Source organism: Symphodus melops (genome assembly GCF_947650265.1).
Source record: "Symphodus melops genome assembly, chromosome: 10".
Taxonomy (NCBI): Eukaryota; Metazoa; Chordata; class Actinopteri; order Labriformes; family Labridae; genus Symphodus; species Symphodus melops.
Window position 1 is genome coordinate 10,747,609 of NC_136700.1, and position 22,660 is coordinate 10,770,268.

The 22,660-nt window shown below is 39.5% G+C and overlaps 4 protein-coding genes and 1 long non-coding RNA gene across 6 annotated transcripts in view; 3 read left to right on the top strand and 2 right to left on the bottom strand.

Moving 5' to 3' along the window:
• Positions 1-4,414: 4,414 nt before the first annotated feature.
• LOC306829905 (uncharacterized protein) lies at positions 4,415-5,839 on the top strand (the record flags this gene model as incomplete). Its single annotated transcript, XM_079353123.1, has 3 exons — positions 4,415-4,463; positions 4,551-4,644; positions 4,759-5,839. 3 exons carry the CDS (start codon positions 4,415-4,417, stop codon positions 5,591-5,593), a joined length of 978 nt encoding a protein of 325 aa, XP_079209249.1. The 3' UTR covers positions 5,594-5,839.
• Positions 5,840-5,860: 21 nt separating this feature from the next.
• Positions 5,861-16,670, bottom strand: LOC306831002 (zona pellucida-like domain-containing protein 1). The gene is made up of 11 exons (XM_079354815.1): positions 16,581-16,670; positions 8,790-8,906; positions 8,368-8,594; positions 7,879-8,069; positions 7,680-7,752; positions 7,499-7,596; positions 7,336-7,419; positions 7,071-7,242; positions 6,516-6,618; positions 6,395-6,418; positions 5,861-6,285 (listed from the first exon to the last, which is right to left on the bottom strand). The coding sequence occupies exons 2-11, from the start codon at positions 8,881-8,883 to the stop codon at positions 6,131-6,133; spliced, it is 1,221 nt and encodes a 406-aa protein (XP_079210941.1). The 5' UTR covers positions 8,884-8,906; positions 16,581-16,670; the 3' UTR covers positions 5,861-6,130.
• laynb (layilin b) lies at positions 14,878-21,241 on the top strand. The gene is made up of 7 exons (XM_079354816.1): positions 14,878-15,424; positions 16,502-16,808; positions 17,001-17,158; positions 17,821-17,865; positions 18,486-18,563; positions 18,798-18,915; positions 19,094-21,241. Exons 1-7 carry the CDS (start codon positions 15,352-15,354, stop codon positions 19,401-19,403), a joined length of 1,089 nt encoding a protein of 362 aa, XP_079210942.1. The 5' UTR covers positions 14,878-15,351; the 3' UTR covers positions 19,404-21,241.
• On the bottom strand, positions 16,986-21,890 carry LOC306831008. Its single transcript, XR_013780048.1, has 2 exons — positions 21,848-21,890; positions 16,986-17,117 (listed from the first exon to the last, which is right to left on the bottom strand). It is a non-coding gene; the product is annotated as an uncharacterized lncRNA (long non-coding RNA).
• A 6-nt stretch (positions 21,891-21,896) lies between these two features.
• The window catches only part of sik2b (salt-inducible kinase 2b), a 39,997-nt gene continuing 39,233 nt past the window's right edge, over positions 21,897-22,660 (top strand). Inside the window, exon 1 of one of the 2 annotated variants that reach the window (XM_079354813.1) lies at positions 21,897-22,025. Coding sequence is in view for 1 of the 2 variants with exons in the window: in XM_079354812.1 (XP_079210938.1) it covers positions 22,376-22,513 (138 nt within the window). In the remaining variant the exon portion in view is untranslated. Of the gene's footprint in view, positions 22,514-22,660 lie in introns of both variants that reach the window. The other variant, XM_079354812.1, reaches the window with a different exon arrangement.

Here is a 22,660-nt window from a genome sequence, read left to right on the forward strand (position 1 = left end):
GTCCTTTATCGTTAAATATTTAGTTGGACTGATACAAGTCTGCACAAGATAAACCACTGCAAGGTTCACAGGGAAAAGGGCAAAGACATCTGGGTTGTGCCTGTTAGCCTTGCCTTTGAGCGTAGAGTTTTGTCATCAGGAAGAGTTTCCTGTTCTGTGTTGTTTTATGATAGACATGCCATTCACCTTTGTACACACTTGTGTGTGTGTGTGTGTGTGTGTGTGTGTGTGTGTGTGTGTGTGTGTGTGTGTGTGTGTGTGTGTGTGTGTGTTTTTGATGGTATGTAAAAGTGATATTTTCTCCAACCTTCTGCCTGCAGTAAATTGACCACTGGTGTTCATTCAGACAGTCTCCGTACTGTGTACGAGTTTTTCCATCTCTGCAGACGTCGAACAGTTTTTGGACACATGCATCTCCATTGTTGGCTGGCTGGTAGCTGAGTACACAATGGCACCTTCCATCGCTGATCTGCAGGAGAGGCATAAGGGTTCAAACATTGTGTTGTATAATGCTACTGACAGTTCACTTTGTGGTCACATTGTGGTTACCTAATGTGCAGGTTCAGTCTTCCATTCATTTATAGACAAAGCCTCTTAAATCAATTCTGGTCAGTCTGTGTGTATATCAATCAATCATTCTCAATCCCTCTTTATTTGTATAATGCCTATTCATAACAAATGTTATCTCAAAATACTTTACAAAAGAGCAGGTAAAAAGACCTTATGTTACAAAAAAGCAGGTAAAAGACCTTAGGACTCAGATTACAAAGAACCAACTTTAATGAGCGCAGAACTCAGCAACATTTAGCTGTTATAGTATAACATATCTATTATTCCTGCTGCTTTTTTTTTTTTTTACTTTGCCTTGTTCAAATCAGAGGTGTCTGTTAAATGTGTGTTTGCTGTACAGCTGGGAATCCACCAAATAAAGCAAATGTATATTGAAGTATATTGACACTTCATGTCCTTCCCCACTTTCCACCTCTAACTCAAAGAGCCTCATAATCTCTCATTGATTCCTGCATCTGCTTTTACTCAGCCTTGCTCCATCTCTTATTCTTCCATCAGTCCACCATTCATTCTCACACTTGCCCTGTAAATGAGTCGCATTAAAAAAATCTTTCTCTCCTTATTTGATCTGATGAAAGAAGAGCTCAACACCATGCAGGCTGCAGGACACAATGAAACCAGACCCCACTGCGGGGGGACCTGATCTTTCCTCATCTTTCAGTCTGAAGCTACAGATTGCTAAGTATAAAGTTACTGGGAGAAGCTACCTTCCTAAATGTGCATACAAAAAATCATAGACAAGATATATCAGTGGATTACCAATACAGTGGTAGGTGTTGGTTTGACATGGCCTGCATGTTCACAAAAACAGACCGAAGCAGACACACATACTGGGTTGATTCGACTATTGTGAAAAAATATTTAATATCACCTGGAAACTTTGTCCCTCTCTTGTGCAGACACATGTTTCCTGACCGGTGAGATGCTGCTGAGCATCCGTGCCACAGGGCACAGCAGCAGACAGACCTGGTAGAGGACAGTAGTGTTGAGGAGGACACTTCAGACAGCTGTCTATGGACACAGCACCAGCAGAGGGCCCGAAGGTTCCTTTTGGACAAGGCAACGGAATGAAGCTTCCCAAAGGGCAGTAGAAACCTGCAAGATATAAAAAAGTGTCCTTTACAGGCAACATCCTTGAACTCTATACTGATACAAAGAAAGAACTCACAAAAGATGATGACAAAGATTTAAACAGAGACAATTTGACAAATTCAAAGCAGTTGTAAGTATTATTAAAGGTTGGATGAGAAGAAATGTAAGAAAACAAAGCAGTCATTTCTTTGTTACACAGCACTTAAAAACAAGGACTTCCTCTACCATAGGTAAAATATACAGAGTAACCTTGTGATAAAAAAGGTTTGTCTGATTCTTTGAGGGGTTTTTTTATGTTATGACAAAGTAAATGTGCGCAGTCAGGGCCACCTACCTGGCTGGCAGGACCTCCTTTCCTGGAACTGTTGACTCACATTGTTCCCATTAACCAGAGAAAAGAGCATCAACCACCACACACACCTTAAACTATTGTATTTGCATGTCCTTAGCAAAGCCATCATGTCCTCCTACTGAAGTCATTGAAAGCTTTACTTCTTCATCCAGTGTCCATCAAAAGGCTCGATGTTGTATGTCCTGTTTTGGTCATAACATAGAAAGAATTTAAAACTTTTTTGAACTAACCAATCTGCTCTGATAAACTTCTCCTGCTTACTACACTTCTGCACACATGACCTGATCTGTTTGTAAGTAGACCCAGCTGCGAGTTATAGCGGGCTAGTTAGTCTGCATAACTTTCACTGGCCCTCTGAATGATTTATGGGGCCTGTGGGGTAAGGTGACAGTGACAGTGGAGGGACAGGAAAGCAGCACAAACACAGAGAACAGCGGCCTGCTGCTGCTGGATCACATTACTACAGTTGTTCTTCTCAATCCCACCATGAAACTGATTAATGATTTGGCTCCAAATGTACTTCAACACAGCTTTGCTTTAGTGCTAACCCTCTGAGCAATAAATGCATCAACAGCTGCGAAATTTACAATCGAATTCACATATACATTATAGACATCAAGATGATATATGGCTTTATGCAAATCAGCTCAATCTTCTATTTTAAAAATATAACCAATAAGGGGAACACATATTTGAAACACAGATGTTTGTCAATTTTTTAAACTTGTTGCTAATTGCAGACAATATTGACTAATCAACTGGCCCAATAGACCATCTGTATCAATCATTGTTTTGTTAGAAAGCCAATGTAAATGTAGAAAAACTTCTAAAATTACTTCATGTGTATTCATTTTTTCACCTCACTGTATCTTTTTTTTTAATGCAAATATTTGACGTGCATCAATTAAACTGATGTTAGTCTCTAAACAATGTTTACTTTAATCCACGTAAATGTGAAATAGGTTGCTGCATATTTCAACAAGGGACCCATGACTCATTGTCATAAAACATATTTAAGCAGCTCATGTGCTCTCATTGCCATCTGTGAGTGCAGACAGTGCGTTAGCATAAATAATAAACTGTTCACCTGCACAGAGAGTCAACAATGATGTGTTGATGTACAATAACTAGATCATGCCAGCTATACTGTTGTTGTATTGAAAAAATGGACTTTGGATAAGTGGAATAACCTAGATATTTCATCACTGTAGCCATGAACTTTGATCCTCTAATGACGTTACTTAGCTTACCTAACTAAACAGGACTCAACTTTTACCCACATACCTCACAGGCACTGTTTCTAAAATCCTCCACACCACATTTAGAAACAAGATATCACGCAGTGCAAACATAGGAGTCATCAGAAACATTGACAATAAATAAATGTGTAGAAAAATTCAACAGAAGCACAGTAAGCACAACAATGAACATCAGGCTGAATTATGCATTGACTTCTTTCTTGCTGTGTTGGTATCAAAAAACAACACAATCTGCAGTGTTTACTCTAGCTGTTGTAAGCTGCTCTGTTAACCGAATTACTGCACAAACACTGATGTGCAAACTGCTGATTGCCAAGCATACAAATCAAGCCATTGATCAACTCTCCATGAGTTAAATCTCGAAATACTGAATTCTCATACAATTAAATACATAAAAAATGGAGAAAGATGCCAGAAATGTGTGCAGTCTTTGAACAAATGTAACACTGCAGGTCAACTAACAACCCAGTCCAGGGAATAAATGGGCCTTTGATGTAAAAAGCCTGAAATCAAGTGGCATTTGTTATCTGGCTGTGGACATACAAACTTGAACTAGCTGACCTTCTGCTTCGCTGCTCCATTGAACTTTTACCTGATTCCAACTTTATGATCAGATTTAGATTACAAAAGCCCTGTTGAGTTGGCAGCTATCTATCATTATCATGATTATAACAGTGTTCCAATTTATTGCACAGTTTGTTTTCTTTTAATCCATCACATAACTTCTCTTAGTACTTTCACCTTTTCAGACTCTGACATAATTTCCAAAAATCAGTACTAAAAGAATTATGTGAAGTTTTAAGAATAGTGGACGCTGTTTGCAAGGCCTCTCACTGGCATGTGCGCCTGCGTACGTGTGTGCGTGCATGCTTGTGTGTGTTTGTGTGTGTGTGTGTGTGTGTATGCATCTTGTGTCCTGTCACCATCGTGACCCTCCACGTGTTGACTGTTGACACAGGCAGAGTTTAGGGCAGCCCCTCAGATAACATAGACCTTTATAAGTCCATTTGGAAGAGAACTCACTCTCTAGACCTCTGATCCTCAGGTAAAGGCCAGCACCTTCTCCAGATATATTAATCTTTTGGGCTACTATCTAGGAATTATACATAACTGACATATTTCCCTCCACAGAAAAATGAAAATGTATCTACAAGTTTTGATCCTTGCCCTGTCATGCTTGACAACTTCAGGTATGCAATGATCCTAAATGTGTGTTAATGTTACCTTTTATTGGTAGTTTTTCCTTCTTTCATGTGTGTGTGTTTCTCTATCTGTAGCATACCCCATCCAACAAAACACCAGAGAGGCAACATGGACTGATCCAAGAGCAAATCAGGCTCATTACAAGACTGATATCACGAAGAGTGAAGAGTAAGTCGTCTTAAGACTTTAAAGAAACCTGCACCTCCATTCAGTCAAAGAAAATGTTAAGAGAAATTATAAAAACACTTTCTAATATTTGTAATTGTGTCTGAATATTCTTAGAATAATCTACAAGAGCCACATCGACAGCAGCAGCCTCTACAACCAAGATGATGAGAGCAAAATCCCTGTTGCAGAAGAGATGCAACAAAAACTCAATGTGGAGTCTGAACGTCTGCGCGCCCGTTTACGCCAAGAGCTGGCCGAGCTGCAGAGGAGACTGTCTCCATCTCCGGCTCATCTCAGCTCTACCCTGGCCAGCATGAGGGAGCGCCTGGCTCCTCTCACTCAGCAGCTCCAGAGCTCCCTGAGCAGCAACACCCAAGATCTGTGTGGCCAGCTGAGCCTCTACCTGCAGGGTTTGGAGACAGCCGAGGCAGACCATGCGAGCGATTCCAGTCAGGCTTCCTACCAAGAGGCCTTCAGCTGGATGAGCCAAACACTGGATCGCAGCAGCTCAAAGGTGGCTGACATTATTACTGACTTCCAGACTAAGGCTGTCGGGGTGCTCGAGCACCTAAAAGAGGAGAAGTCAGATCTTGGGCAGGATATGAGTTCCAGGTTGGGACAAGAAGTGAGTTCACTGAGGACGGAGGCACAGAGTAGAATTGGGACTCTGAAAACCAAGCTTGCCGCTCTGCTAGAAACAAGAATTCCTCACATGAGTGAAGTGGCAGCCAGTCTGGAGCTTTTCTGCCAGAATGAAGCACTACAGGACCAAGTGTTTCAGGCCCGCATGGAGAAGCTGTTTCTGGGGCTGGAGGAGGACCTGGGGGTCCACAGAGCCTCCAGTTTGTCTCTCTTTTCTTCTTCCTCTCTACAGCAAGGCAGCTTTTTGCAAGAAGATTTCTCAGTTAAACTCTCTGCTCTGATCCAGGACATTCTGCACTCAGTGTAGTCACAAGGACAGCTGCACATTGCAACAGGGAAAAAACTACAAATTAACTACCCCTGTTTGCTTGTTGAGTTTGTTTTGTTGTTTGACATTGTATATTCAAAATAAGTAGCCTGTACATATTTCTGAATGTGTGGTAAAAAGTAACTGTATATGTTTCATTCTAAAAAAAAAGTATATGTATAGCTGTAAGTAAATATAAAGGTGTGTATAAAGGTGGTGCTTGTAAAGTAAAAGTTGTTGATACAATTAGTGGACCAGTGTGTTTTTTCATCATAAAAAACATAGCAAAAAGTCTGATTTACATAAAGAAGATTTTACAGAGCACAAAAATACATTTTAACAGTTTTTATCAATGCAAATAACATTCTGTACATGAAACTAAAACACAAGTACAAATAGAAAATTAACTATATGAAGGTTTATGAATGAATTGATTCAGTGAATAATAGTTGCAGGTTGACTGTTCCTTCATAACCTGTAAATGACTTCTGAATACAGATGTGGTAATAATAGACCAAAGAAAGACAATTTGATCAGTCAAAAAGTATGAGGTAATCCTCCTGCCCAATAAAACTTCTTCAGGGCGAACCAGCCACCTAAAACCAACAGGGCAGCAGCAGCCGATCCAAACACCACCCCAACCACCAGACCCGTCACGTTTACATCCTCCATCCCTGGTGCCATGTTATTACCTGATGTACGCAGGGGGAGATTGTTGCATATTACTTTATGAGTCGTTGTCATAACATCCAAGATATAAAGATGTATTTCTAGAACGATAAATGTAATCAATATACTTACTGAAGCTAGCTGCATATGGGCGGTCTATAGCAGGGAGTGGGGGAAAAGAAAGTAAGTGAACACATTTTTAAACAAATGTAACAGCCGTTGTGTAGTTATTTGGGTCTGCGTCTTGTCTCACCTTCGTTGGCAGTGTAAAGCGGGCCAACTGAAACAGTGGCAGACTCGCTGCTTTCTTCTCCAAAAGGAGTCAAAGATCTTCTTCTTCTTCTGCTGTTACAGCCCTGGAAACAGCAAAGAGACACTTGATCTCGATGAAGTGATTGATTACTTTGATCTCTGTTAAAGATGTGACATTTTTCCCCATGCATTTTAAGTGTGAGGAATAAATGATTTGTTCTATTTTATTTTTCAGAAAGAAATAATAGAAAAGACACACCAGCTTCCTTGGTTTTTTGAGGATATAAGATGCCAAACATAAGTTCCCAGTTTGAAGTTATCACGTTTCCAAGTTATTGGTTTGCGTTTCTCCCCCTACATGTATCTTTCTCGTGGGACCATATATATTGCAAATTGATGAGCAGCAATTGTTATTTTCATTTTTGCCTTTCTAAGATGCAGGAGCTATTTTGTGCAGCTTCTTTTCAATGGCAGGTCTTTGAAATCATACATATTATTTCATTCCTATGCATATCACTGTAAAGTAGTGCCACATCTTCTTGACGTTCCAACTTACAGAGAGCAGCTCTTGACATTTGCTGGGCTCACATAGTCTTAGTATGCAGTGCAGATAGATGCTTGACTTGGCCTTGTCCCGGTGCTGAACAAAGCGGAAGGCCTCGAAGTTGAACCGGGCTTCCTTGGAGAGCCCGTTGCTTGTCACAGATGTCCTCTGGTCCACTGAACAGCTAGCGAACAGTAGACTTGTTTAGATACATTTGAATGTTCATTGTAGAAATGATCCACAGTACAGTAGGAAGTTACACTATGAGCTGACATACCCAGTGAAGAAGTTGTGCTGTTCGGTCTGTGACATGTTGTATGCTGAGGGAGTACCGAAGCAGTGATCCAGCAGAATATGGAAACTGAAAACCAGAACACGGATCAATGATTTACCGTTTGCATAAATATTGATTTCACAATAAACAATGGGACTTTGCTTACTTTCCCGTGAGGTTAACAGCTTTGAGCTCTACATAGATCCTGGTTCGTAGCTCAAGCCCTGATGAAGGTACCACTAATGGATACATGAAGTTCGAGTCCTAGATGAACCAAACGTGCAAAGTTACAGCAGTAAATCAAGAGTTCAAATAGCTCTTGTGGTGTCTTTATTGCATGTACTTACATTATAAACACCCATCATCAGTGTATCGATGAAGGTCCCGTTGCTATCACTGGTTGCCACAGACACTGAAGAGCTAAAAACAAATGAAGAAGAACATTATTGTGTGTATCGATTTAAAGTGTCTCCTCAGACAAAAAAACTGTTAGTAGAACTTGCATAAATGATCATTATTGAAATATGTTATCAATGGTAAACTCACGCAACAATCTGTGTGTTGTTGATCAGGTACTCGAGCGGATAGCGGCAGGAGAAGTGATAGTAAAGGTCTGTTAAGTAGCTGATCAGCCCCTGGTCAGATTTGGGCGTGTCAATGTACCCTGTGATTATAACCGACTGGATAGTTAAGAAGCTGCTGAAGGGACCTGTGGGGTCCGGGGTCTCATCCACAATCTGAACAAGGAAAAAAACACACAATAATTAAATGACCTTCTTCTACAAATCAGTAGGGACTACTTGTCAAGTTGTGTAAATATCTCCCGAAAATTGCAAAGAATTCTTCATCTTCAATTTGCAGCCATTTTTCTATCGTCACGCTCTGGGTGGTAGGTTAAGCAATATTACAGTTATAAAGTCCAACTGCGGTGCTCCATAGATTCTCACCTTGGGCATGACATCAGAACAAAATAGCCAATGTAAGAATATGGTCAAGTCTACATCATTCAATGTCTTCCAGCAGCTACTTTCTAACCTGCAGAGACTGTCGGCAGGGGTTATCCTGACTGTGGTTGACAGGAAGCTGGTAACGGATGATTGGAGGGTCCACACTTGTGTCAACAGAGCCGAGGCAGTCTGAAGTGTTGTGATTTCCGTTGAGAGCCAGGTCTGTGGTATTGAAGCCGGCCCATTGAGCTGTGCACAGGTTTATCTCCAGGGTGATCACGCTCGTACCACAGTCAACTGTCAGGTCTGAATTGACTTGAGAGAGGAGTAGAGAGTGTGTTAAACATACCTAGCCAATAAAGCTGATGCTGATTCTGATTCAGAGGGTTTTTCTTTTTAAGAGATAGGTAACGTATCAATCCAGTTGTCGCTGCAAAGATTGAGATTATAAAGTGTGCATATAGCATCAAGCAGAGAAGAAAGCATCATTCAAAGTTAAATTAAACCTACCTGGAGTCCTCTCATACACAGAGGAGCAGTTGTAAAGACACAGTGCTGGCTGGAGGAGAACGACCAGCAGAGGGAGACAAAGTGGGAGAGTCATGTTGTTGGAGAAGGTTCAATGTCCTGTATTAAAAAGAGAAATAAAACATCAATGATAAAAAAAACAAAATAAAAACATCTTCAACTGAATGTAATGCACAAAGTGCAATTGACTATCTGTGCAAACAGAGAAATCTTGAATTACTTCCGTTTTGTTAGTTTTCATTAGCTGAAACCTCAGTATTTGTTTATCCCTTAAATCCTACAGTTTCACAAACTAAACATGAAATGAAACAACCTCAAGATGGTCCTACCTTAAGTTGTTCATGAGCAGGTGTCGTGCAGTGCAGCTTTTATAGTGTCAGATAGTCTAAAGACACCTAAAACCATAGAGGTGTGTTCTAAATGCAAAAGCAAACTTTCCAAGATGTACAAAAATTTCTGAGTACAGAGTGTTAGTTTAAAAATATACACCTTAGGAATGACACACTATGCATGACTGAAAGCCGATCATGTTTGCCACAAGCTACAAAGTCCTTAGCCAACCAGGATTAACCTTTGTTAATTTCTCTTGCATGTCAACCCTCTCCTCTATTGTCTCCATAGACCTGTATTGCAGCTCCTCTCTATACAGTAGCTATAGGCCACAACTGGAAGAGCTCAAATGAGAAGACCCATTGTTCCTCAGAAATAAAAAACGTAAAGGAGCATCAGTGTTTTTACCCAAAGTGCCCATGGTGAGTGAAGACATTTGTTACACTATCCACACATGCGTCACTCCCTTAAAATGTCTTCAGTCATCGTCTGTGTCCAAGGATTACAAGTCCCACATCACCAGTTTGGAAACTTTAATCATATTCTCTCCTTTCGTTTTTCATGTAATCCTTCTAGCTGCAGGGTCAGAAATAATGTTTATATGGAGATGTCTAGAGAATAATGCTCACCTGTCCACAGAATGATGGATCAGGATTAGCTACAAACAACCAATGTATTGCATAACAGAACTGCAAATAACACATAATACATTGCATGACAGATTTTTAAATGATATATTACGATGCCAGTTTATCTCTGTTTGTGGCGCAGGTACCCTCTACATACAGTCCTTTATGGAACACCTCTTGGCCATGGCCCTTTGATACATTTCTTTCCCACTCTTTCTTCCCCAGTTTTCCTGTCTCTCTGCTTGCATGTCTTTCTTCAATCATCCTATTAATTTTAGCAAAGGAAAGGCACAACAAAAGGACAAAAATGCCACCCCACAGTGAAAACCATGTACAGTGAAGTTTTAGGAATTTTGGGTGTTAAAGATGTGCCGACAATGTTGCTTCATTCAATAAGCTAATTTGATATATTGATGATGTGAAAAGAAACAATTGCATTAAAGTAAAAAGACAGTACAACCGAGAAGAATACACTGTAAATAGAACAGAATACAACAGAACAGAAGCCAGAAAAAAAGCCATTTGCTCAATTAAGGAGGCTAAAGTTATAAAAGCATGACTGACGGGACTATTTTGTAGTGTTGCTATTAAAATAACCATATCATCTCTTTCTGGTTCCTCTCACCAAGCCACTATGGTCTCTGACATACAATTACATTAGAAAAACAAAGCAAAGAGGGCCCTGGGCAAGATACAGATTTAGTTTGGACAGAAAGAAGATACACTGGGAAGCTTGTTTGGAGACATCACTGTACTCTGTGGGCATGTACAGTGGAGCAGATAATGAGTGTTGCAAATGACTCTTCGGGGTGTAAATAAAGAATATCGTATTAGGAACTCACTGTGTAGAAAACATGTTCTAAAAATGGTTTTATTTCCTCTGTTAATTCACTCTGATGGCATAATACTGCTGGAAAATGTTGCTTTGCTCTTTAAATTGATTTGCTGAAAAAAACATGAATCTTTTGTTGAATTCAATAACATAAGACACAGTTAAATCCTTATGTAAAAGTTGTTTTCTTCAAGTCTCCTCTAAATAGTTAAAGTAAAAGTGCTCAATGTTCAGAAAGACTTCACCTAATAAATGAAAATAGTGGATTGTTTAGCAATGCTGCGCCAAAAGCATTTTCATGTTGTTACCAACCAAGAGATCAAACCTGTTGTAAAGCGTTTGCAAAAACAATTCTTGAGTCAATATAACCTTCTGGGGCTGTTGTCATTTAACAATGACTGACTCAATTCACAAGTGAATGCAGTTATTGCTGAACCACCATGTTTCATTTGTAGTTTGGTGTCCTCTGCTGGCCTCTGCTGTCTTGTCTGTGTCAAATATGACGTTTGAATTTCTTGTTGTATCGAGGAGGTCAAACCAAGGAGGCAATGAACAAACAACATATTGATGGCCATTGTTTTTTGATTCAGACATAAATAATCAGACGTCCAGTAAGCGGAATAACAAATGTTCTTAAATAGAACTTGTAATCTCCTAAAGCTAGAAAATCAGGTCTCGTTCTGCACCGAACATGAAAAAAACGTGCTGTTTAGTTGACTTAATAGATTTTTAAGAAATGCACGTTTGTATCAGAATATAGTTTGAAGAGATTTTAGTTTTAGTGCTATCATGCTGCATGTAGATATTTCACATTTGATTGAAACATACGTTATTCATGTAATGCATTGAGGGTGAAACAAACAGCCTAACAGAGATTATTGAGAACCTGTTAGCTAAATGTTTGCTTCAGGTTGGATAATGGGAACGTGTATGCTCTTATCCTGAGGGAACAGTGTTCATCTACTGAGAGGCCCTCCCACGAGAGTAGCCTGTTTATACATTTATTTAAACAGTGATGTTTTAAAAGGTTCTTTTTTTAGATGTTTGCTTTTTTATTTGCTATGATTTGATGATACAAATCTCCATTATGGCATTTAAAAAGGCCAACATTACAAAATCATGTACAATGAAATACAAAAAAACAACTTTTTAAATTATAATTAGCCCTAAACTTACGACAAGTATTACTTTGAAGGATAGGTCTGCTAACCATCAGCAATCCCAGTTCAGTCAGTGAACATAACCTGTTGACCCTGTTTGTGTTGTTAGAGAGATTTTTTTGTCATTCAAAAATAGTACAAATATTGTGGCTTTCTGGGTTGAACATTGCAAAGCGCAGCCCAACATCAATTCTGTCTTGCCAGAGTGACCACGGCTCCTTTTGGGTGAAAACAAAAGTATAGTCTACAGTTGCAGGGCGATAGTTTATTGGCCATCATTGACAGAAAACAACAGAAAACATAAGGGATGTCAAAAATGTATCACCTGGAGTTTCAATAAGTTAATTCTAAATGTCGACGTATGAAAGCTCCCGCTTCAAAGTGGGGTCGTTTGTCCAGTTATGGGAAGGGATGATAAACAACCATTCTTGGAGGCCTATGTCTTTTTTTTCTTCTATGTAACAATGTCGATTGTCTACCAGCAACCCGATAATATAATTGTCCGATAGACTGGCCATGTCAATTGAGCTAAAATTTGTATTGAAACGCTTTAGTATTTTTTCCTCATGCTAAATGGGCAAAAGAGTAATTTTCCATTTACTGCCATTTGGGCAAAGTACACGGATGGGCTCTCATGAATAGATCTAAAGGGGTTGAGTTTTTCTCTTTAAAAAGACTTAATTTAAGCAGTTGAGAAACCAGTGGATGATGTCACAGAGGCTATGTCCATTTTTGATACAGTCTATGATTGCTGTCTCATAAATCTAGAACCTTCTGCTGCATCACATTCACATCACATTTTTTTAAACGCACAATGTATCCAACATGCATACAACACTTGCATAAATAGTCAACATAAAAGTTCTGCTGGAAAATTAGTCAAACATTCCTAGTCTATACAAATAATCTTTGTGTGATGACTGTTGCTGAGCAATAAACACACTCGTAATATGTCTGAAAAGCTCAACTTTGGCTGTGTTTGTTAATCACAATCACAGCTCAGATAGGGGGCGCTCCATTGTGTGCGACCCAGCAACCTACCTGTCTACCCTGTTGTCAGGGTTTAGTTGAATGGCTCGGGAGGCTGTAAAACTGAATTGCCCTTCTGGGATAAATAAAGTTGTCTGAATCTGAATCTGAATCAGCTCTTCATCACATTAAAGCATGTGCATGCTTCAACTAATAATCAAGTGACCCGAAGACATCCCTGGTTACACATAAGAAGCATGCAGAGGCCCAGTCTGACACCAAGGATCCCACATGACAGACACGTGTGTCAGAGAGAAAGGCTGAAGCCAGGAAGTAGGCTACAGAGCTAAACACAGGAAAACAGCCAGTGATTGTTCAGTCTCTCTTGATGGAGAGGAACTGCTGATTATGACTCTACTACCATGTTGTTGAAATCATACAGAAGATAAACTGCAGACTGAAGTGGGATCTCTATGTGTGTCTGTCTTAGATAGGATAAGATTAATCTAGAATTAAACCCTTATCAATGTATATCTTTAACATGTACTGTACTCTCGGTTTATGAATGACAATGACAAACTGCAGCTACCAGAATTGGCTACAAAAATAAACAGGTTATGGAAGTTCTGGGAGATGGGAAAAGAGGAGAGCCAGGAATACTGGACTCTACTCTGAATTACTATTACTACACTCCATTACATCTTTTAAAAGTTATATTTCTTTGCTTTTGTTAGATTAAACAACTGGAGAGAGACAGGAAATGTTAGGAGGAGAGAGTGGGGGATAACATGCAGCAAATAGCCGAGGACTGTTGTAACCCACAGCTGGTGTGACAAGGACAGCCTCTGTATCAGGCATGCAACATACCCGCAAGGCTATTCAGCGCCCCCCTCCATTACTCATTTCACCCATTAAAAGCTTTAAAGAACTAAAAGTTTGTGTTAGACCATGAAGGTTGTGAATCAATAACCACAAGAGAGAAAGCATCAGATTGTCTCACCTACCCCTGAAGTAAGTATTTTGCTAGAGAAAATATTTCAAACATCAGCTTTTCTATAGAAAGGTACAGATAAGAATATGCTCTACTTCAGTTGCAAAACATAACAGAATTCTTTATACTCTCAACATGAGAATCATTATTATTATGAGTAGTAACAGTAGTAGTAACTTGTGGTGGTTCAAAGTGAGTCTATTTATTTGGTTTTCCCTTGAAAACATGGAACGAAAGTCCAATTTAATCTGACTCACTCCATCAGATGCAATGTTTACTAATCTGAGAATTGGCATCAATTGAACCAGCAGATCCCAAAATACGAGGGCCAGACTTATATTACATGATCACAACTAATTTAGGCCTTTGAAATGTTTGCGATGACTACAAAGTAGCAGTGTGATGCATTGATTGATTTTAGGTATTCCTTTATCTGACATTTTTAGCTTTAATCAGTTGCAAAGACATTAACTGTGCATACTGACATGGCACGTCTGAGAACTGCACTACAGGCATTATAGTACAGCAGGTCATCATTTAACTTGACAGCCTCTCAGTCTGTCAGTGAAAGTTGCAGGTTGATAAATAAGGTCTTAAGTGTCAGTGTGAAATGATTTATTTGTGTTGCATAAAACACATATGCTCCAGACTTTCACAAATATTCATATAATGGAAATGATGGAGCGAAGCCTGGAAACGAAAACACAGCAATGGTCAGGAAGCGTGGAAAAAATCCTTTCCTCTTCCTCCTCTGCAAGCCTTCCTGCTCCACTGGCCTTTCTCTCTCACACACTCGTTCCTAATTGTGTCTCTCAACTCTCTATCTCTCTTTTTGTCCTTGGAATAATATTTGCATGATGTTTCCAAATGCTTATGTTTGCTTTACAGAGATTTGGATGTTTTGTTTAATTGTTGATTGTCAGCAGCCATGAGTCATTTGTATTTGATAAACTTCATGTCTCACCAGATCAGTATGTTCTCTGACAGAGAAAGGGGGAAAAAAATACTTTTTACACGGACCATTTCAATTTTTGAAGTCAACCTTGAGTCTGTTTCTGCTTTCTCGCTTCATTTTCTCCTCAGAGCTGTTTGTCCCAAGACACCGCTCAATCACTGTGTGTGTGTGCGTGTGTGTGTGAGAGAGAGAGAGAGAGAGAGAGAGAGAGAGAGAGAGAGAGAGAGAGAGAGAGAGAGATACTCATTCTTTAATAAAAAAAAAAGCATGACAGTCTACTAATGTCTGCACAAAGACTCTATTGAAGCCGCTGTAATGACATTATGGAGGTGGATTGTGCTTAATCGGGGAAAATAAGTAGAAAGAGGAGAAAAACTGGTCAAATTCCTAAGTTCGGTTTGGTTTTAGATGAAAAGAAGAAAGACACGATTGGAAGGCAACAATACAGTGACTTTTTAAAGAAAAAATCTTGGACTGCTTCACTTTTTTTTTTTATCCCTCAGACAGACGCCATATGCACGCCTTCAGACGTCGACCCACTTTTGACCGGGCAGACTCTGCTCCTCTATAATTTGTCTGTGTTTATCTTTGGGTTAAAACACAGTTTCTATCTAAAAGACAGTAGTTAAGACTTGACGAAGGGGAACTAGTCCTGCAAACTCGGGTGAACATGTAGATATGGATTGTATGACGCTGTTTGGCACTTTAATCGCCTTTTTCTTCCACCCTGGATCCGCTTCTGATCTAATTGGTAAGCTTCGTCAGAAAGAAAACTCAGTTTTTAAACTTATCTGACAACTTATGGCTATTTTATTTTTGAAATGTTTGACTTTTACTTTCTCTGGTTTTATGCTGAATGCGTTTTAAATTCTCTGTGGTGGCTTAAAAAGTGTTTACAGTACATGCAGGTTTTTATTTACATGTTTACTTAAGTAGCTCGTGTAACGAGGTGATTACTATAACCACGGTAAAGAGCAGACGCATAAAGTAAAGGACATTAAACTATCAGTGTCGCGTTATGGTGATAAACAAGCTGCATTTCAAACCGAACAGGGCACCACGTGACGTGGTCAAAGATGAACGTCAACAGTGTTTGCTTCTTAAACTTCTAACATGAAGTCAGCTAAAGGGCTGCATCAGTGTTGTGCGTGGGCTACATTCTGAAGTCAACTAAAAACTCTATTGGACCAACAGTAGAGTTTTATTGTTTGTTTTTATCTGGAGCCTAAAGTCTAATTATAGTCGATTGAAATAAGTTTGAAAGGAGGAGTTCTACGATTGTTGTGAAAATTATGGTTCTTTCTTAACTTGTATAGTTCAACCGAAAGTTCACATAGAATTGTAAAGTATGGAACATATTTTGTTATGAATGATAATAAAAAATAATTTTATATATATATATTGTTAAAGGCAAAAATCACTTACATCTCACCATCTTGGCATAGCATCTATTTTAACTGAAAACAGCCACTGGCATTATGCCTTTATGAAAAATTCCTTATTGACACCAGTAAATATGAATTGCATTTATACCTCTCAGAATCCGCTTTTTCTTAATAAACAGGACACAAACATGTAACTATATTTCTCTCAAATAAATAGTTTTAGGATCTTGATGTTTATGCTAACCACTTGGCAGAGTACAAGGAGTTTCATGCAAAGTGATCCAACCCCTAAAATGATGCTTCACATTGTAGAACCTCCATAATACTGTAAGGTCTTTGTAATGTTCTTGTCATGTGGGTGCCACAGGAAGTCTTCAGAAAAGTTAAAAAAAAAAACTGCTTTTATCGTCTTGTAAATTCTTGGTGATGATTTTGTTGTCCAGCCCAAAGGATCTGTCGACACGGCACACAACGCCCATGCTACAAGGTGTCCTACATCCAGGACAGCAGGCGGAGGCTTACCTTTGAGGATGCCAGGCTAGCCTGCAGGCAGGATGGTGGTGAGCTGCTCAGCATTGAATCAGAGAGTGAGCAGCAGCTGATGCAGCGGTTCATACAAAGGCTGCAGGCTGGAGATGGTGACTTCTGGATCGGACTCCGCCGCAGCCCGCAGCGCTATAGGGGAGGGACCACAAACCCAGGTTGCCCCTCGCAGTACTACTGGCTGGATGGAAGCAGGGCCAAGTTTAGGTCTTCTTCTTCTTCTTTTTTTTTTTCTTAAACAAGAACATCAATGAAAATAGTGTGACGGTGGCTGTTGTTATCTGACTTTAAAAAGATTGATTGAAAATTGTGGTAACGTTAGAATGTCTCAGTCCATTGCAAGTACTTTGTAAAGAAAAATACAGATATTGTGTAAAGCTGTACCTCTGTTTTCTGCAGGAACTGGCATTGGGACGAGCCATCATGTGGTACTGAAATGTGTGCAGTCCTGTACCACCAGCCCTCTGCACCACCTGACGAAGAAGGTCATTTCCTGTTCCAGTGGAATGATGACAACTGCAAGTCCAAGAACAACTTTGTCTGCAAATACTCTGAAGGTGAGCAAGTGGCTCTCAGATGATGTGCTGTATACAGGGAATTTGTTAAACTTTTAGAGCTCTTGATTTAATTTGATTGTAACACAATCCTTAAAGTCCCAGGGAATATATATTTTTTTGTATGTAGTAGTTACATGCTAGGATCATGCAGCTGCTGTTCACAAAATATATAGATGATTGTTTATCTATTCCATAAAAGATAATAGCCTTTTACCACAAGAATATAACTTAATGTCACTGCAATGTCTTGTTGTCTTGTGTGACAACATAGTCATCTAGAAAGTATGATTTGGGGGGGGGGGGTGTGTATGAATATATGTATGTATTGTATGTAGTTTGCACATAACAGTAACAGTATATCTGTCTGCTGCTCTTCACACATAAAGGGGAACACACCTGTGTGTCTATTTATGGAGTTTTGTATGTCCACTCAGTGCTACAGTGTATTCATGGAAGTAACATGTATCCAGTTTTAGTGTTTCTCACAATACATTTCTGTATATTATGTATTATTGTGTGTTACCAGGGTTTGAATACAGCTGAGTGCTTTTATAATGCTCCACCACCTTCAAGAACAGTGGGGGCACCCTTATTTCTGACTATTGCGAACTGAAAAGTTTAAGAACCACTGACCCAACTAATCTTTTTTCTGTATCTTTCAGACAAATTGCCAGTATTTACTAAGGAAGAGAACACCACACATGCAGGTACAATACACACCTGACCACTTCCACCACAGAAAATTGTATGTGTATGATGTCTTTTAGGGAATAAGAGACCAAAGTGCTACATCCCTACTCCCCCAAAGTACTTTTAATTCCAAGTTTGTTGTTGTCCTTTGGGTAAATAAAATGTGCCCCAAGCCAAAACGTATATTTGGGTTAAGTTGTTTAATCTATTTTGCTCATGTGCTGTATAGCACAGTATACAGTATGTATGGTGTCATGCCTATATCTTACTGCTCCAACTGAAAATAGATAGTTACTCAGGACTAAACCTAATTATAGGAATTTGATGAACAGATATGCAAAACGCATTAAACACTTTAAATTTAACACCCTCTTCATATCTTTATATTGGCAACCTTTGATAAAACTGCCTTTGATAACACGGTCTAACAAGGACCTAAAACAACAGAAATTGAAACAGTCAGACACAATACCTGATAATCCACAACACTTCTAAAAGCTCAAATAATTCAATCACATTTTCTATCATTGTTTCTTGAAATATTATTTTTAAATCTATGGCCGCTGACAAAGTTTGCATCATCTTTTTTTTCTGTCACATTTTATCTGATGATCTTTCTGTTTTCTGATCGCTTCAGCTCCATCCTTGAGGCCAAACATACTCTCAACTACAGAAAGTGATGACAGGTTAAAAATAGGACTCCCAGAGTCCTCAGGTAAGAGAGGAAAAGAAGCAAACACACATACTTTGTTCATGATTTTAAGAGTTAATACCGTTTGTATTTTTTTAATTACTCTGATCAATGGTTAATAAAGTAGTGACGTAGTTAAAGAAGTAACAGAATGATGGTTACCGGTATTTGAAAATAAATTATATGTTAAAACAACTTCTTATACATTATATTCATTGTTTTGAGATGTGAATTATGTTTGTTTATTTTCTTTGGCAGTGTCTATCTCAGACAACACCCTGTATGTTTCCTACATCCTTTATGCAACTATTCCTGCTCTAGTGCTGCTGCTGATTGCAGCTGTGGGTTTGTTCTGCTACAAACAGCGTGCTAAGAGGTAAAGAAAAAATATTTGTGGAACCTACATTTGTAAAAATAACACATAATTCAGTTCTTTTCTAAGTATATATTAAGTTACTGCTCATGGAAAATGAAGAAAGTAAGTCTCCTCTTAAAACAAGTTTTTTTAAAGACAACACTGTCCTCTTTCATCTTGTCTTGTTTTTTATATTCAGGAAGAAGACAGTCACAGAAAGCTACCCAAGCGGATCAAAACCATGGATATCAACATCAACACCACCACCTTGCCCTATACAAGGACCTTATGCTTTCAGTGACGTTACCAAACTGCCTCACAATGCTCTGGACAGCAGCTTGTCTGCAGAAATCATAAGAAAGTACAACCTTGCTCCGTCTCAGGACTGCCATTTTGATGATTATGAGAATGTGTCATGCACACACCGGGAGAGCGGTTTCGTGACCAATGACATCTATGAGACCTGCAAAGCTCAGACTGGGTGGGTGGAAAATGACATCTATGGATAACGCTGTTCACGCCCATCTGGTCCCTGTGAGCGCCCTTTAATCTCACACCAGCTGATAAATATAATCAGGCTAGACAGTGGAGCAGACTGTTTTTCCATTCCTCACACCTGGCTGCTTACTTGGGTGGCTTTATCAGCCTGGACACTTGTCCTATCTATCCTGTGTGAGCATTCATGCTGCCATCAGATTAATACCTAAAAACTGGGTTCCTCAACTTTTTACCATCTATGGGTGCATATTAAGGAGAACTTCCCACAAAAGTTTTAGCATGGTAAACCGTATGGGTACAAGAGTACTACATGGTTTATATACAAATTAAGATATTTAACTTTTAAATTAAATGTTCCTATTGTAAAAGTCTCACAGCTTGTAGTCCTGCAAGCTTGACATTATACAAAAAAAAGTACTTTGAGCAAAATGTTGGCCATTCGCAATTTAATTTAGTAAAGAGACAAACAGAAAGGAGTAAACGATGGGAACTGTTTTGGGTTTTTAGTTATGAAAAAAGCAGTTTGCACCAAATACAAAGATTGATAGTGATTTCATTGTTTTGGTTTTAAATTGGAAATGGAGGTACTTAACTGATACAAAGATAAATATTTAACATATTCACCTTGTAATTTTAGTCAGTTAGCATGATGTAATTTGCTTATCAGCACTTAAATAAAAGTTTCCTTTAGCAAAGGCTAAAGGGAATAGCATTGGTGTTTGGTTTTAAGTTAGAAATCAATGTAGCCTACTAAAAACATGAAAATTAGGAAGAGGAACAACATGTGTATTGTTATCAAAAAGATAACATGTTGATAACTGTTCATAATATAGTTTGTGGTACAATGGTTGCACAACCAATAATGTAAACCTCCTGGATGCACTGTGACGGAGACAATGATAATTTTGGTAACTTTCCAGCCAGTCGGAGGGGTTAGATATCAAAGAGGCATTAATGAGCTCATAAAGCAGAAATGACTCGAGAAAGCTCAGTTTAGTGGTGCAGCAGTGCTGGTGTGGTGGTGTATATTTGCCGTTATAGATTGCGCCAGGAAGAAGTGCAAGTTGTCAGGACTCACACAAGGTGACTCATAATGTAAACAATCCAAAATAAAACTACTCTGCTGACTCTTAGTCATGTCACAATATGAGACACAAGGACTATAAAGATCCTGTTGGGTCCCTTAGATGAGCTTTCTGATTCGGGGAACTTAACTGACCCTTTCACTAAACATGGGGAGTGTTGTCAGCCCGGTGGAGGACTTCCTGTTTGGACTCTAATGTCAGGGAACAGGACAGGATATGCGAAAACACTGATGACAGAACTCTGCTGACCCCACAAAACCTCAAAGCTGTGGGCTTCACCGAGTCCACCTGACTGTATGCAAAGCTCAACCCTCCCACGGGTCTTTGAATGGGTTTGGAACATGTCATTGACTCATCCATCAGTTTTTGCTTGTAAAAGAATATGTCTGCATTATATATTTGTAAAAAAGCATGGATGTAGACTATTGAACAAAATAGGCCTGTGTTTTTTCTGAGTGTCTATTGAGTGGGCTGTTAGGTTTGTGTTTTGGAAAGTTGTAACAAGCCCAGTAAGGAGAGGCTGAGTGTGTTCTTGGAGAATGTTAGACAGGAAATGCCAAAAGAACATCTGGAACTCTTACATTCAGGAAGTCAATGCGTGACAGTAGAGGCCTTCGTAGCACTGCTCTGCCTGCCTGCTCAATAATCCACTGCTCTGTGTTTGACTCTCAATGCTTGAAAGAACAACTGCTGGCTATGAACATGAATTGTAACTCAAACATGACTTGGTTTGTCAGTGTCAAATAAAGTTTGCTTACATTATACTGCATTTGCATTTTTTCTTGAATAATAATAGGATCATATTTAAATAGTATTGAATATGTTCACATGTGTAACATTTTATGTGAATGTACTACCTGTTTCTGAAAAACAACAAAAAGGCGTTCTTCAATATTCAGTTTGATTTTTTTTTACCAGCAGATGGTGCTATTATGTAGCTGACCAAAATGTCTTTGTGGCTGATATCGTTTGAAGAACACTGGAAGTCCTACATTTTACATTTCATAAAATGTTACAGGCCTACTAAATATGCTATGTTAAACGAGCCTATAGGCCTATACCTCTATATTTGTGATGCATATTACATACTATCAACATGTTATAACGTAAAATTACTGTCAATGTATTTTGTCATATTTGTAATAAAATACGATTAAACATGTTATTGTTTTTTAGACATTCTTGTAAAGATAAGAGTAAAAGGGGGGTTTCATGCTGAAGTAGAATACAGATTTAACCCAGCACTCTGCATTTGTCACGCTCAGCTAACAGAGGCGTATTAAACACCTGCAGGGCGAGACTTCAAAGTTACCTATGCGTGCAATCAAGAAGGGCAGGCGAGCAAACAGATTTCGGAATAGCAATTTTACCGGTTGACGTAAGAGGTGGGTCTCGTTGTCTTGGCAACCAATTGGCACTGAAGTGTGGAGCGGCTCCGTAGCCCCGCCCCCTGTACAAATACCCCCATGGCTTTGACGTCAATACACGTCAACCGGAGAACATGATGCCTCTTTGCAAGTCAACTCGTGTGCTCTGTAGCTGATAGAGGTACCTTGGGCTGAAAGAATATACCTCTATTGTACTGGAAAACGTGGTGTGTGACAGCCCACCCCGGGTTCAGCAAATGGCATTCTGCTTCGTATCGCAACACTGACAGGAGAGTGTCGCCACATTGGCGTTAAAGCTGGCAGGGCGACACAGAAATCAACTTTGTCTGTTTTTAATGGACAAGCTTCGAGCGGGGTCGGCGGCTGAAGCAGCAGCGGCGGCGGCGGCGGCGGGCGGTTTGTTTTCCTTTCGTCTTTATCTGTAGCCTGCCTGCGTGAGCCCCCCGTGTGTCCCCCTGCTCCGTCTGGCTACCTCCTACTCTTCCACTAAACAGTCCCAGTCTGTACAGCATGGTCATGGCTGACAGTGTCCAGAAACCGCAGATCCGGGGTCCGGTTCGAGTGGGCTTTTACGACATCGAGCGCACTTTAGGAAAGGGTAATTTCGCTGTCGTGAAGCTGGCTCGACATCGTATAACCAAGACCGAGGTGAGTGTGTCTGTGAACTAGTTAGCCTGGAAGCTAACTTGGGCTACTGTTCAGCTGAGTTACATAACTTTTATGCACTAGTTGACACCCCAGATATTCACACCATATTTTACCGTAATGCTGTCCTCATCGAGCTCTATTAGAAAG